The following is a 16,682-nucleotide window of genomic DNA, read 5'->3' on the forward strand; positions in this document are numbered from 1 at the left end:
TCAATTTGGATCAATGTACAACATGGAAACCATGTAAAGTCTGACAAATTGCTTTCTGTGGGGAGTGGGGGGAGGGCAGTAAGATTAGAGGAAAAATTATAAAACTCAAAATAAAATCTTTTTTTAGGCTTTTTTTTTTTGCAAGGCAAATGGGGTTAAGTGGCTTGACCAAGGCTACACAGTTAGGTAATTATTAAGTGTCTGAGGTCACATTTGAACTCAGGTACTCCTGACTCCACTCTTATCCACTGTATCACCTAGACACCCCCATAAATAAAATCTTTAATAAAAAAGAAAAAAATTTAAAAAAGAAAGCAAAAAAAAAGAAATTTTCCCCTTTCCACCCATTTCAATTTCCATTTTTGCCACTTCACCAATTTACCCATAGCCCCTTTTATTTGTAAGAGGTAATTGTGATTTTTTTCCTTCAGTACTTAACATTGACTTTGTTAAGGTATATCACACCTTCCTCTCTCCCATTCTTCCTTTCTCTCCTTCTATGAGCCATTCTATTCAAGTTTAATTCCAAAAAAAAATTCTTTCATATTGTAGGAAGGGTTTTATGAAATTTAACTTATGGAGTTTCAGGTCTGTTCCTTCACCATCACTGCTATTGAAGTTGTGCTTTCACTTTCTTTATGTACTTTTAGGAAGAAAATCTCTGAATGATCCTTCTGCAGCTCCTGCTACTGCTGCTGTTGCATGTGTTTAAATACTATTAAGAGTATTACTGTTTTTAGGCAATTTTCCCCTCCTGTTTCTGAGATAATTTATTTTATCACTTGTAGTTTCCTTGGATGCAGCATTTTATCTTTCTTGTACTTTTGCTTTCTGAAGTGTTTTCAAAATAAATAATCTGTCTATGTCTGGGATTTTTTTTAAGTGATACCTTAAATCCCAGTCTTTTATTGATGCATCTTTTTTGTTGTTGTTGATTAGGCTCTAAAGGTCTAAAAGGAATTAGGTCTAAAAGGAATAGATTAAGTCTAAAAGGAATACCTCTATGGTTTGCATCTTAAGTTCCTCTGCTCTTCAGACCACATTATTTCATCCCCTTTTACAGTTTATGGTAGGTACAGAATAGTTGAATAATTCAAAATATTTTCCTTTCCATTTTAAGACTTTGTTTTCCCACTCTTGCAGAATTTGCAATTTGTCATCAGAATTATTATATTTAAATACCATATTTTTAGACTTTAAAAAGTGCTTGAAATAATAATTGCTTAGAGACATGATTTAAATGTTTGTTGATACAGTCTTGGAGTTTGGAGTATAGACTTTTTTTTCTTCAGGAAGCAATTTGTGGATTCTTTTGATTTGCATGTTGCTTTTTGTGTTCACAAGTTTTAAGCAGTTTTCTTGGATTAATCACATATTATTTCTTTATATCATATCAATAATATGAAATGTTATTAATATACTTGTATTATTTATATAATATTCAAGTTTCTTGATTTGTCATTGCTTTCTGTGATTCCTATGATCTATGTCATAGCCATATATGCTATCTTAAAGATTAATGTTATACTAACATTGAGATCAAAAGTTCTTTTAACATTATTGCTTTTTCCTATATATTCAAATTCCCAATTATTTGTTGTTTTTTTTCTTTACAGAAACCTACACCATGAATTCAAATTTTTCCCAACTATTTCAGGCTATGAATTCTGCTTTCATGATCCTTATTTCTCTCAAAAAATTCATAAATATAGAATTATAATTTCATATTTTCTGGGATAGCCACAGAATCTTCTTCTTATGAGGTATTAAGTTATTTTCCTTTATCTCAAAATTTTACCAGATTTTTAGATTCATTTAGAGGTAGGTCTTAGATGGGAAAATGAGATGACCTCAGAGAAAAGGGGCTTGTTCTAAATGAAAAACTCACAGATAGACAACCTGACCCCAGAGTTAAAAAAAAAAAAAGTTAAATAATTCACAGGTTACTACAATTTCACATACTTTTACAGAAAGTTCACAAGTTACTACATAAAGTTCAAAGGTAACTACAAACAGCTCACATGTGAAGCTCTCTGGAGAGGTAGCAAGATAGTGAGCTACTTAAAGGACAGGCTTATTAACAAAAGTTGAGACTAAATGGTTTAAAGGAAAGAGGAAAGAAAATGGAAACAGTGACAGAAATTAGTGGGCTTAGACCCATGCAAATCCAGCATGGAGCTGGAGCCATGTTGGTAATAAGCTAGAAAGAAAGTACTCAAGCTAAAAAAGAGAAAAGAGAAGAAAAACTGAGAGAGAGAACAGAGATAAGCTTAGATCAAGAAAGATCCAGTCTCCTGGAGCTGGTGTCATATTGTTCTAGACACATGGGGAGCTGAGAGAAAGAAAGAGCAAGAGAGAGATAGTTTGCTTCTAGTTGAAGGGAAAATCAAAGAAGGAAAAGGAAGAAGGAACTCATGGGAATACCCTTAAACACCTTTTTGGTGGACAAGAAAAGGGTTGTGCTTGAGGAGTGGTTTTACACCTGGTTCAGGATATTCTCCAATGTGTATGCCACAGGGATGATCTCTTTGGAGTGGTTGAGACAGTACTCTTTGCATTTAGGTGGCATACTACATCTATCCTGCCCAAAAGGACATGACCTTTGAGTACAGTGGTTTAGTAAATATAGGGAATGAAGAACATCCTCCACAATAGAGAAAAGCTTCAAAAGATTACACATTGTCTCTGTGTACTGCTTCAATAGAGGCCTCCTGTTTATAATAAGTTTCCTGTTGATTTATTGTTTATCCTAATAGGTTTTAGTTGAGTTGTCTTCATCCTGGTATCTTTGGTATATTCAGTATTTTTTTCCTTATGTTCCTTTATTGTTCACTCTCTGATTTCTTATCATTTGATAGTAGATTCTTAGAGGGCTGAACCTAAAAGTTGTCTCATCATCTTCCATGCTGGAGAGTTCAATCAGTTCCCATCTAAGTGATTTCTGAAGGGACAGAAATGGCTCCATCAGGTTTGGTGCAGCCTTACATATACCAGGTTCCAACTGTTTTTAAGATCTCTGGATTAATAGCACCGGACACTGTCAACCTAGACTGAGCACATTTCTGCTTTTCTATCCTTACATTTCCACACATATTAAATAACCTTTTTAAAATTTCTTCGGGGATGGCTAAGTGGTGCAGTGGATAGAGCACCGGCCCTGGAGTCAGGAGTCCCTGAGTTCAAATCTGGCCTCAGACACTTACTAATAACTTAGCTGTGTGGCCTTGGGCAAGCCACTTAACCCCATTTGCCTTGCAAAAAAAAAACTAAAAAACTAAAAAACTAAAAAAACCCTAAAATTTCTTCAAATGAAGTGTGAATTCAAAAAGTAGATATTATCATATTAAATATTCATAATCTCCAAACTATGAGGGATGAAAAATTTTCAAAATGTAGAGACTTAATAGAGGAGATCAAAATCTTATGTGAAGAGAATGAGTTGCATATCATTCCATTCATCCCACCCACTATTTGAGAGATGCAGGGAGTTATGGATATAGATTTGTACTTGGAAACAGATTTATACTGTTAAACTTTGAAAAATGATATCTGCTCCTATGATGTAAATTGACTTCCACTGTTAAATGTAAAATTTGTAGTGTCTCCTCATTCCTAGTCCATAAGCTTCCAACCTTTTGCCTAGTTTCAGTCATGTAAGGGAAGAGGGAGCTTTACTTTGTCTTCAGTCTTCAGATTCTTCAGTACCCAGAAAATGGGCAAGACTATAAAAACCTGGCCTAAACTCCTATCATGGCATTCAGACTACAAAGTCTCAACCCAGCTGGCTCTTCCTGTCTCTCTCTCTCTCTCTCTCTCTCTCTCTCTCTCTCTCTCTCTCTCTGTCTGTCTGTCTCCCAAACAAACCTCAGTTAGTCTTTTTGTTATTCACTTCTGTCCTCAAAGTGCTTGTTGCTTCTCCAGGAGAGAAAAAGGTTTTAATCTGTGTACTTTGTAGGCTTCTATAACAAATCCTGAGCAGTTTTAAATCCCAGGGACGTGCATGAATTCTTTCACCATTCAAAACTCTTAATCTTAAATTTGGTGACATCAATCATCCAGAAACATTTTGGCAAACCACAAATGGACACTGAATCTCCCTGGAGCTGTTCAGACATCTAAGAGGTGAGAGAAACTCTGAACCAAGTTACCTTTCCTAGATCAGGCCAAATTGGTTTCTTAGGACACATTCTCCTGGCTCCTCTCTTACTCCCAGGAGTTTGTGAGGGAGTACAGCTGATCCAGCCATTTGAGTGAGACTGCAAGCTTGGGTTTGACTAGCCAATAATTGGGACTCCAGTATTGGGGTCACCTTCTGTTAGGCATGGCCTATAAGGGGTCTGTTGTGTTGGATAGGGTCCAGTAAGGTGCCTGCTGTGTATATGGGGCACAGTCAGTGAAGACATGCTCTGAAGATTAAGTTTGTGGCCTTTGAGGCTTTGAGTAGCATAACTAGTCTTGAGAGTTTGGCATTTCTGAGACGTATATTGGCTAGTTCTCTCTCCACTCCTGAAGGACAACCTCTCGTTTATGGCTCAGTCTGTGTTTCGCTTCTCCCTCTCATTCTCTCTCTCTCTCTCTCTCTCTCTCTCTCTCTCTCTCTCTCTCTCTCTCGCTTTCTCACTCTCTGCAATCCTCTCTCGAAATGGCTGCGGGGTCTGGAGAGGGGTGAGTTCTTACTCCAAGGACCCAGCAACTTAATCCATGTCCCAACTGCAATGTAATCTGCACAACTAATCAGGTAAAATTCCCAAATCTTGGTCTAGCCCCATAGCTAGTTTAGGGAACCCCCATACTTTCTCCCTGGGTTGGGGAGGAGGGGGCAGGGATGAACGGCCTCCTCCCTTCATGTGGGTTAATCAATCCCATTCCCTTAAAGCTTTGACTTTAAGAATTTGAGTTGGGGGTGGGGGGAGAAGGGGAAGATTGACCTGGCTGTTCTTACTACTGGAATAAAAAAACACATGTTGGAAATTTAAAGTCACCTAATATTCTAAAGGTTTTAAAAATTCTAAGAGCAATGATATATATGTATCTGTTCTAAACATGGTTAATATCTAAATGAGTTCATTATAAAAAGTTGCTTTTATAAAAATCCAGTTTCACCCTAGGTGGGCAGCAGCGGCTGGCGGCAGGCGGGAGCAGCCAGCCCTGGTCGTGTGGCACTCCCGGACCAGCTCTCTGCGGGAAGGCGGCTCAAGCAGCTCCTGGTGGTGGCAGCGAGCCATGGCCCCAGCCCTGGAGGAGCTACGGAAAGACCTGGAAGAAGTGAAGGAGTTTCTGGGGAAAGGCCAGTAGGAAAAGAATCCGTGATGTCCTAAAGACCAAGTTAGAGACAGAAATCAAGCACAAGACAAAGCAGAAAGGACATGAGAAAGGAGAAACCATTGATAATGAGAAACCAGCTGCTGTGGTTGCCCCCATTTCAACTGGGTACACGGTGAAAATCGACAATTATGGATGGGATCAATCAGATAAATATGTGAAAATCTATATCACTTTAAATGGTGTTCATCAAGTCCCCACTGAAAATGTACAGGTGCAGTTCGAAGAGAGGTCATTTGAAGTGCTTGTAAAGAATCTCAATGGGAAAAATTACTCTATGACAGTCAACAACCTTTTGAAGCCCATCTCTGCAGAAGCTAGTTCAAGAAAGATCAAGACTGATACAGTTCTTGTATTATGCAAAAAGAAGCAGGAACAGAAATGGGATTACCTGACCCAGGTGGAGAAAGTATGCAAAGAAAAGGAAAAATCTTCCTTTGATAATGACACAGATCCTAGTGAGGGGTTGATGAATGTTTTGAAGAAAATTTATGAAGATGGAGATGATGAAATGACGAGAACTATTAATAAAGCCTGGGGAGAGTCAAGGGAGAAACAAGCTAAAGGAGAGAATGAATTTTAAGACAAAAATGTCCTTTCAGCCACCAATATGGAAAAATCCTTTCCAATAAGGAACTATTGCTGAGCTGCACGGATGCATTTCACAAGTATATTGTTTACACAGCATTCTTCCAAGCAAAGACCATGAACTCTTTCCATTTCATGCTGGAGGATTTATTTAAAATAAAATATGCTTATTTTAAAACATTTCTTTCAAGGAAGGTTGCCTTAGTGCCCTGGTTTTTGTGTGCAAGGAGAGAGGGTCATTGTTTCCTCACTTAAATGTCAAAAAAAAAGTCTTGCTAATTAAAAAGTTATATATTCATTATCTCTAGTGTTCATCTGCACAATTAAAGGGTTGAACCTACAATCACAGTAAACTTGCTTTTCCTTCAAGGTTGGCATGGATCTTTAGTCTTTCAACTTGATATTTTAGGAAGAGCAGTTATAAAACTTGAGGTGTGAGCCTGTATAGGTTGTGGTTATAAATTGACCCTTGCTGCTCAAGGAACAGGGAAAGGGGAAATTGAATTTTCAGTTACTGCTATTTTGATTGTTATAAAAGACTTGATTGAAGTTTTAAAAGATGAACTTAATTACTATCTATAAATATTAGGGAATTACTTGAAAAACTAAAACTTCAAACAATTCAAAATTGAGTGAGCAAATAAGCCTCTAGTGGCGAGAACTAATCTCAAATTCTTCCTGAATTAAACAGTTGATAACAATAAAATAAAGAAAAAATAAAAAAAAATTTAAAAAATCCAGTTTCAAATGTGAACTAGGATTATTATATTTTTATATCCCAAGTTTTGCTTAACATATTTTATTTACAGCTCTGTTTTTAGGTACAGGAGCAATGATTGATAAAATTAATTATATTTTTTCTCTGAATCTCTTTGCTGATACCCAATCCTAATCATAGTCTGGCATAGTCTGATTCCTTTAGTGATCAAGTCACCCAAAGCTCTGGTAATTGTTATATCACAATATCAAGTATGTTAAAACAGAATGAGAACAGTATATCAATGAAGCCTAATAAATAGAAGGGGCCTTTGAGAGAATGACTCTCAGCCTCAGCTGAGGTAGGATCCTTACCTGGAACCTGGCTCATTGAAAAAATTTTCTGTATGATGTCAGCCTGTAATGGACATCTAATATATGTTTAAGAGAACATATCCTTGTGTCTCTGTGTGTTCTTTAATAGTAAACTGCCACAATCATGCCAGGGGCTCCATAATTAAGCATAAGAGTGAGCCATTGGAATTCTATACAATTGGCAAATATTTAGTCTCCTATTGGCCTATTTTTAACCACTTTAAAGGAGATATCAATCATTCTTCAGCTACAATTTTTGTTCATTCTAAACAAGGCTAAAGTTAAATAAGAAAATTTTATTTCAAGTAACCACTTTTGGACAAGTGCAATTCTAAAATGATTATTCAATGCATTTGTTTTATACCATTCTTGAAGTTTAGGTTACAACTCAATCTGGCAACCATTAATGAATCTGTGTTATATTGGAACTCATGTTCTTATGAAAAATATTCTGATACTGGCTTAGGATCATAAGTATAATTCTTGTTCTTTGTAGACCTTCTGGGATTTAAAAAAAAATAGTATTCTTGGTGGCTTAGCCCTACCTGATCTAAAATTATATTATAAGGCATCAGTCATCAAAACTGTCTGGTACTGGCTAAGAAATAGAGTGGTGGACCAGTGGAATAGACTAGGTGTAAAAGCAGGAGAGGATTATAGTAATCTGCCGTTTGATAAACCCAAAGAGTCAGGCCACCTGGATAAAAACTCCCTCTTTGATAAAAACTGCTGGGATAATTGGAAGTTAGTATGGAAGAAACTTAGATTAGACCAACACCTCACACCCTATACCAAGATAAGATCCAAATGGATACAGGATTTAGATATAAAAAAAATACTATAAGCAAACTAGAAGATCATTGACTAGTTTACCTGTCAGATCTATGGAAAGGGAAGCAGTTTATGACTAAAGAAGAGATAGAGAATTTCACTAAAAACAAACTAGATGATTTCAATTACATTAAATTAAAAGGTTTTTTCACAGACAAAACCACTGTAACCAAGATCAAAATAAATGTAATAAACTGGAAAACAATCTTTACAACTAATGTTTCTGACAAAAGACTCATTTCTAAAATATATAGAGAACTGAGTCTTATTTTTTTAAAAAAAGCCATTCCCCAATTGACAAATGGTCAAAGGATATGTAAAGGCAATTTATAGATGAGGAGATCAAAGCAATCCATAGTCATATGAAAAACTGCTCTAAATCATTACTTATTAGAGAAATGCAAATTAAAGCTTTTCTGAGGTACCACCTCACTCCTCTCAGACTGGCCAATATGACCAGAAAGGATAATGATCATTGTTGGAAGGGTTGTGGGAAATCTGGGACACTATTACACTGTTGGTGGAACTGTGAACTCATTCAACCTTTCTGGAGAGAAATTTGGACTATGCCCAAAGGGCAACAAAAATATGCATACCCTTTGACCCAGCAATGCCACTACTGGGTCTATACCCTGAAGAGATGATGAAAAAGGGTAAAAACATCACTTGTACAAAAATATTCATAGCAGCCTTGTTTGTGGTGGCAAAGAATTGGAAATCAAGTAAACGCCCTTCAATTGGGGAATGGCTTAGACAAACTGTGGTATATGTATGTGGTAGAACACTATTGTTCTATTAGAAACCAGGAGGGATGGGAATTCAGGAAAACCTGGAGGGATTTGCATGAACTGAAGCTGAGTGAGATAAGCAGAGCCAAAAAAACACTGTATACCCTAACAGCAACATGGGGGCAATGATTAACCTTGATGGACTTACTCATTCCATCAGTGCAACAATCAGGGACAATTTGGGGCTCTCTGCAATGGAGAATACCATCTGTATCCAGAGAAAGAACTGTGGAGTTTGAACAAAGCCCAAGGACTATTACCTTAAATTTAGGGAAAAAAAACTGATATCATTGTCTGATCTTGCTATCTCTTATACTTTATGTTTCTTCCTTAAGGATATGATTTCTCTCTCATCACATTCAATTTGGATCAATGTATACCATGGAAAACAATGTAAAGTCCAAGAAATTGCCTTCTGGGGGGGGGGGGAAGTAAGTGTAGGGGAAAAATTGTAAAACCCCAAATAAATAAAATCTTTAAAAAATAAAAATAAATAAATAAAAATAGCCTTCCCTGATATTGCTTGCTCAATCTTTTTTCCTAAGGTTTGTTTCTCTAGGTTACCAGCTGTACATCTCCAATAGTGGCCTCTTCAGGATGCCAACCAGTTTACCAGTCTGAATAGCCACCATCCTGTGGACTTTACCTCAGTTGAGTTTACAATGCAATGCATTCACCTTCAAATGAACCCTGAAAGGTCCAGGTAAATCTGGGTCTCAATAATTTGAGGAAGAAATGATGCAGGGAGATCTAAATGAAGGAGATTTGTAATTGGAAACAGATTTTGTAATCCTTTATACAGTTAAACTTTGTAAAAATATTATCTGCTCCTGTGATGTAAATTGACTCCTATTGTTCCTTTATTAAATGTAAAACTTGTCTCCTCATTCCCATGCCCCAGCTTCCAACTTTTTGCCTAATTTTGGTCATATAAGAGGGGGGAAGGATTTCCCCTTTGCACACAGTCTCCACACCCTTCAGTACCCAGAAAATGGACAAGACTATAATAAATTGGCCTAAACTCCCCTCATGGCATGTAGTCTCCAAAGTCTCTGCCCAGCTAGTTTTAACTGACTGTTTCTCTTTGTCTTTCTCTGTCTTCCTCTGTCTCTCTCAAACAAACCTCACTTAGCCTTTTGCTATTCACTTCTACTTTCAAAGTGTTTGTTGCTTCTCCAAGAGAGAAAAGAATCTGTACACTTTGCAAGCTTCTATAATAAATCTTGAGAAGTTTTAAATCCCAGGGATGTACGTGAATTCTTTTACCATTCAAAACTCTGAATCTTAAATTTGAAGAATCATTTGGAAACATGAGGATACTTGCAATGATATCATAGAAAATGAGCTTCATTTCACTCCACAGAGATTTTTATCTACCTATGTAATGGTTCTTATTAAATATCAACCAGTTAACTTCAGAATAGTGACTTGTCCCAAGATCATTTCTGTCTGATTCCCATCAAAAAGATAGGAATACAATAATAGCAACAACAATAACAAAATAGTGATTAGGTATTCTTGACAAAGACAATAAGAAACAAAATGTACTCAACAGTCTAAAAGTGGAAAATTCTGTGAATTAATATGGTTAATTAAATTTAATAACCAGGTTCTGCTTTGCATTGTGATTTTAGAATTGACCTAAAGATGACCCATATATTAGCCAATTTGTTGGACAAGAATACAGTACTCTATACACTATAATAAATCAAATAATTCCATCCATTTAGATTGCTTCATAACATTTGTCAAGAAAAATAATAGAATTATTTTGTGATTTAGGAAAAGGGGGGATGGAGTAGGAAACATGGGTATTCTCTACTATAGGAAAAAAAACAGAAGAGGAAATGACAAAGATTATTAAAGGGAAAGTCTATAAATAGATTCAATTAATTCTATTCAGAAAATTCCCAGATATATACATATGTCCCTTCCCTTTCTTCTGAGCTTTGTTTGCTAGATATTTCCATCTGAATGTGTCCTTAGGTATTTTAAATTCAAGTTGTTCAAGTCAGAACCCATTGTCTTTCCCCTCAAACTTACTCATCCTGCTAATTTCCTATGAATTACAGTCTCCTAGGCCCTCAGGTTCAAGCCTTGGAATTATTCTTAACTTTTCTGTCTCACTCATTCACTACATATCCTTTTTCAATTTCCCTAAAAAATCTACATTCAAGGTTCAGCTTAAGAGTCATCTTATTCAGAAAGTATTTTCTTGATTCTTTTCCTAATTGTTAACCTGATGGTAAACCATCTTGTATTTATTCTGAATTTGTTTATTATTCCCCCAATTTATAATTCCCCCCACACTCACAAGAGAATAAAATTTCCTTGAAGACAGGGGTTACTTACTTTTTAAAGTAAGAAATGTATAATGTAATATATAAAATGTATATAGATACATTTTATGTATATATAATGCAATATATTTATAAATATAATATAAATATAACCTCAGTGATAGAATGCTTTATAAAAACAATTTTATAGCATTTAAATATTATTTTAAATAACTACTGTTGCTTGATTAAGGGATGTATATCCTACTAATCTTCCTTCCCCAAAAGTTTTGTTTTTGATTTTTGCAATAATGCTTTAATGAGCAAAATAGTATATGTACTTACTTATGATAGAACATCCGAGCCATGCCCATTCTCTGCTTCTCTCCTCCTGAGAGGACATCCTTCCAATCCATGATAGCATCCCACCCTTTCAAAAACACATGTTAAAAAAATATATTTTATTGATTTTTTAACCTATCATTAGCAATAGTTTCCTTCCTTGAGTTATTTGTAGGGCTTAGTTATTATCAAATTAAATATAAAATAGTTCCATATGGGTTACATGCACAGAATATTATCAATGCAAAATGAAATCTCATTTTTCTTTATGATTTATTTTACTAAGAATTCTAAGCATTAACCCAATTAATTTTATTATTACTTTAAAATTCTTAAAATATTCTTATCAGATAGTAAGTACAAATATTATTCTGGAGGACAGATATAAGAGTGACACTGAAAGGTTAGCTTATTTGAACATTAGATCAAACAATCTTTTTATACTTCTTGAAATTCAAAAATATTCTAATGCTAAGGCCTTAAAATTCATTTAAAATATAACTTAAAAAGAAAAAATATATGTAGAGTACAATGAAAAAAGTGCTGGCCTAAAAATCAGAGGACATGGGTCCTTGTGACCATTACTATATGACTATGTGGTCATAGTTTTGCCTCAAGGAACCTGGGGGTGGAAAGAAAAGAGAAAAAAAGAAACTTAGCAGGTATGTTTATTGACTATCAGAAAAAGGTCTAATTAAAAATAATTTCAAATCTCTAAAATGAGAACATTAAAAAACTGAAGAAGGAAACCAATAGTTTTAAACAAGAAAATAAACATTACAATAGCTAAAATTTCACTGCAAGAAATTTAGACCCTTAGCCCTCTTTTTAATTCCTTGTCTTGTATGCATTTTTGCTATCACTTTCTTTGGTTTCATATTCATACAACTAACATAATTCCTGACAATAGTAGGCACTTAATAAATGATTGTTGCTTGATTATTAGTGATTTAAATTATTTTAATATAGTTGTTTTTACATCACTTATATTTCCCAAAATAACTCTCCCTTCTTAGCAAATCATCCCTTATAACAAAGGATAAAATAGAAAAAAAAAGTTTTACAAAACTAATTAACAAATAAGCCTAGTCCACTATTAAATTCAATATTCCATATACATAGTACATCTCTATAAAGAAAATGCATTTTCATATCTCTTCAATAGGACATCAGTCACTATAATTTTATAGTAGTGTTTTGTTGTTATCATTTTATTATCAGTCTGCCATACTGTATATAGATCTATATTTTTCTATATTAATATTTATCATTTCTTAGAATATAACAGTATTCCATTCCATTAATATACTACAGCTGTCTCAAGAAATAGGTATTTATTTAATTTCCAAAAGAATTCCTATAAATATGTTGATATATGGATTCTTTCTTTTTTACTAATCCTTTTGGGGTATAGGTCTGGAATGTGGGATCTTTGCAATGATGTGCTGGTAAAATGTTTAATAATTGGCATCCCCTTGTCCCCCCCAAAGTTATGCATATATATGTATGCATGTATATATAAGTTTAGTATAAATTTTATTGATATTAAGGATATATAGAACACAGTTTACAAATAGTAATAATAAAATATACAATGCTCTTTACTGTAAATACTATAATAGCTAATTAATTCTCTCAGAATGCTTTTATTGATTTTTGCTGAAAGCTTGTATTCATGAGCAACTTTCAACCTATATAATTTGACCTGTGGAGTTAAAGCCTACTCCATTCTTTTCTCATTATCTAATATAATTCTCATAATCAAATGTCTTTAACTTTAATAATATATGATCAACTGTCAAACTATTTCTCACCCTCATACAAATGCTTCAGGATTAGAGATTGCAATATTATATAACCATCTTTTTAGGTTTTTTTAAAATAATTTCAGGGAATGGAACATTGATTCTATAATATTCTATAAAATCTCAAAAAATCATTCAAAGGAATTTCATGGTTTAAAATTTCAGTCAGTATGATTTTTTTGCACCAGCTATCCATGGGGAAGTTAATTTTTCAAAAGACCAAAGTAGAATCAAGATAAGGGACTGAGAGTCAATACTTTTGTCTAGCTCTTCCATCATATCTCTTCCACAACAACCTAAAAAAAAAGCACCAAACTGAATTCTGATAGGGAATGTCAAGAAAACATCACAGTGAGTCATTTTCTAACCCAGGACAGCTTAAGAAAAATGGACTCTGATTTCTGGGGAGGGACACAGCATAGAGGCAGCAGCAATAGCAGTTGACTGGGAGCATTCTAGAGATCAGTATTGGAAAAGGAACCAACAGTGCTCCAGGACAGAAAGAGATCTCAGGGGATTTGTTCAAGTAGGGACAAATTATTGGTAACTTAGATTTCTCCTCTGAAACTTCCCTACTCATATCCATTATCAATTGAGAACTGGTTATTATAATAAGTTGGAATAAATTTGATGAAACTCTTATCAGAGAAAATTACTACCTTTCTACTATTATCTTCTATTTCTTAAATGCTGCAATAACTATCTTTATTTTTCTTTTTAGCACTCCAACAATATCTTCACTTCAGTCAAGAAGGAAAAAGAACACTCTTACAGAAAGTAAGAAAAGTCAAGTGAAACAAATTACCACATCAGTTATACCATTGGTGTACCTTTATTTCATCACTTCTAAATCAAGAGGCATAGTTTATCACCAGTATTTGGAATCAAGGTTGGTCATTTCATTGAATACAGTTCTTAATTCTCTCAAAGTTGCTATTTCTTTACACTGCTTTTATTGTATAAAATTGTTCACCAGGTTCTACTCAATTCATTCTGCTACAATTCAAAAAAATCTTTCCAGTTTTTTAATGAAATAATCCTTTGCATTTTATTGTGATGTTTTTACATTCTTTTACTTTCACATGCCTCAATGTGATCAAACAACTCTCAGTTTTCCTAACTTTAAGTTAATTTCATTGAATCTAGAGTTTTCTAAAGAGATCATCTCTGGAAAAAAAGTTTTATTTCTGCTTGCCAGTGCTTACTCCATCAATTTCTTTTTTCTTCTTAATTCTAAAAGCTACCTAAAACCTATCAAATATTAGTGCTTCACTTTAATCTTATTGGAAATCTCTATAGCTTTATAGCATATTGGCTATTGGTTTGAAATGAGATACTATTTAACATATGAAGGAAAGTTTCATTTTTTCTTATTTTTTGCAAATAGTTCATACAATATTGAAAATGCACTGTCAGGAGATAGAGTAACAGCAAGGAAACCAGTGTTACAGAATATGTGAAGGAGAGTAAAGTATAAGAAGTCTGAAAAGGAAGAAAAGGGCCAGGTTATGAAGGGCTTAAAAAGAGATGATTTTAGGGTTAATCCTGGATGTAATGGAGAGCCACTGGAATTTATTGAGTGGGAAGTGACAAGGTCAGAGTTGTAATTTAAAAGATCAATTTGATAGCTCAGTGGAGGATGGAATGGAGTTGTGGAAGACCTGAAGCAGAGAGACCAACTAGGAGTTATGGAAGTAATTTAGATATGAAATGATGAGGATCTACTACAGTAGGGTGGTAACTTATGAGAGTTGTTTTGAAGATAAAACCTATAGAAGTTGACTTCATATTGGCTAAGAGGAAGGGTGATAAAAGAGAGTAAGAAGTTGACAATAACACTTAAGTTGTGGTGATGTCTCTAACAGTAATATGGAACTTAGCAAGGGGAAAGGGTTTGGGGAGAAAAGGTAATGGGTTAAGTTTTGAACATGTTGAGTTTATGATGTCTATAGAAACCAGTTCTTGATGTTCAATAAGTAGTTGGAGGTAGAAGACTAGAGGAAGGAGAGAGCTGAATAAATCTGAAAATCAAATGCATAGAGATAATAATTGATTCCATGGGAGCTAATGACATCACCAAGAAAAATAGCATGGAAGGAGAAAAGAAGTCCCACTACAGAACCTTGAGGGACATACAAGTTTGCAGCTAGGGACAAGATAATATACAGAAAAGAGAAAGAGAACAATCAGATAATAAGACAGCAATCAGGAAAGAGTAAAATCAGAAAAACCTAGAGAAAAGAATTTCAAGAAGAATAGCAACAGCAAAAGCTGCAGAGAGGTCAAAAAGGATGAGGTCTGAGAAAAGGTCATCAGATTTGGCACTTAAATCACTGTTAACTTTGGAAATAATAGTTTCAGTTGAATGAAGCAAGATGGCAGAGAATTAAGGAGAAAATATGAGGAAACAAAGTAGAAGATGGTTTTCTTAGATTTGTTTATGAAAATGAAGAGAGATTAGTCAAATGAGGATGGGTTAAGTGGAATTTTTTGAGATATGAGTATGTTTGCAGGGAGCAAGAAAAAAAGCAATAGACAGGGAGAGGTCAAAGATTGATGATGATAGATAGAGCAATATGCTAGTGAACAAGGGATGGAATGGGATCAAAGATACATGCAGGTGTGTTTGCTTTGATGAGGAGATCCAGTTTACATATGACAGGGATCAAAGGAAGATATTCAGGGAGGGAAGACATCTGAGAAAAGAGGAGCTCTCAGTGAACTATGAAGCAATATTTCACCTGATAAAGTGAAAAGATGAAGAGTTGTATATGTTTGAGAAGGAATGGGAAGATTTGGAAAAGTTGCTGTGCTAAGTAGGATAGTGAGTCAATTAGGGAAGTGTAATAGCCCAATTGAGATTATGTAACATAAATTTATAGTGGACCCAATCAGTATGAATTCATGATTTTCTCTAGTAAAGGTTATTTCTTTTTCTGAATTTATAAGGCTTTAATTTCCTAATACAATTTTGTAAAGGTGTCATGACCAAACTGTATAATATATTTACTCCTGTCTGTTGCCATTCAAAATTTGCCAGATTTCTAGCATGTAAGAAACTTTGTAAGACTCTTAACTTCTTGTTTATTTATCTTTTTTAAACTTGTTTAAGTCTGAAAGAAGTACACTGAAGAACTCACTATTTTATTTTTACTGTATATTTCTCCCTGTGATTCACTTAACTTTTATTTCAATGCTTTTCAGTGAAGGAGTCAATGTCAAATATTAACATTGATTCATTACCTATATTTTACACCAGTATTATCTTGATCATACTACATAACTTCAAATGATTGAATAGAATAAAAATTGCAGGTGACTCAAGGAATATTTGAAAGATGTATCATGTCTTTAAGTAGGCTGCAGCAACAATGATGAATTTGACAAAAAGCAATGGGAATTAAGGAAGGAGGAAGTAAGGAAGGAAAGATTTTAAGTTTTCAGTATTTGCCAAATACTGTTCTTATTTGGTTCCATTGCAATTTCCTCCTATATAATAGCTGAGGCTCTAGATAATCTATCAGCTCACTTCTATCTCTAAATCAATGATCTAAAAGTTGACATAATTGACTAAAAATAAACGTATGGGCTTTTTGTGCATTTTAATTGCCTATATTTTCTACTATAGAAGTAGTTTATTTAGTCTCAAAGAATGG

The 16,682-nt window shown here is 34.4% G+C and overlaps 1 protein-coding gene and 1 pseudogene across 7 annotated transcripts in view; one reads left to right on the forward strand and one right to left on the reverse strand.

The window, feature by feature from the left end:
• Window positions 1–16,682, reverse strand: part of ABCD2 (ATP binding cassette subfamily D member 2) — a 177,112-nt gene that overhangs the window by 30,144 nt on the left and 130,286 nt on the right. For 5 of the 7 annotated variants that reach the window (XM_074194855.1, XM_074194863.1, XM_074194861.1 and 2 more), the window contains one exon: window positions 11,225–11,309. The exons of 1 other annotated variant lie outside the window; for it this stretch is intronic. In XM_074194855.1, coding sequence (XP_074050956.1) covers window positions 11,225–11,309 — 85 coding nt within the window. Of the gene's footprint in view, window positions 1–11,220; window positions 11,310–16,682 lie in introns of those variants that run through there. One more of the 7 variants, XM_074194857.1, reaches the window with a different exon arrangement.
• Window positions 5,209–6,348, forward strand: LOC141493463 (calcyclin-binding protein-like; annotated as a pseudogene).

Source organism: Macrotis lagotis, chromosome 7, assembly GCF_037893015.1.
Source record: "Macrotis lagotis isolate mMagLag1 chromosome 7, bilby.v1.9.chrom.fasta, whole genome shotgun sequence".
Lineage (NCBI taxonomy): Eukaryota > Metazoa > Chordata > Mammalia > Peramelemorphia > Peramelidae > Macrotis > Macrotis lagotis.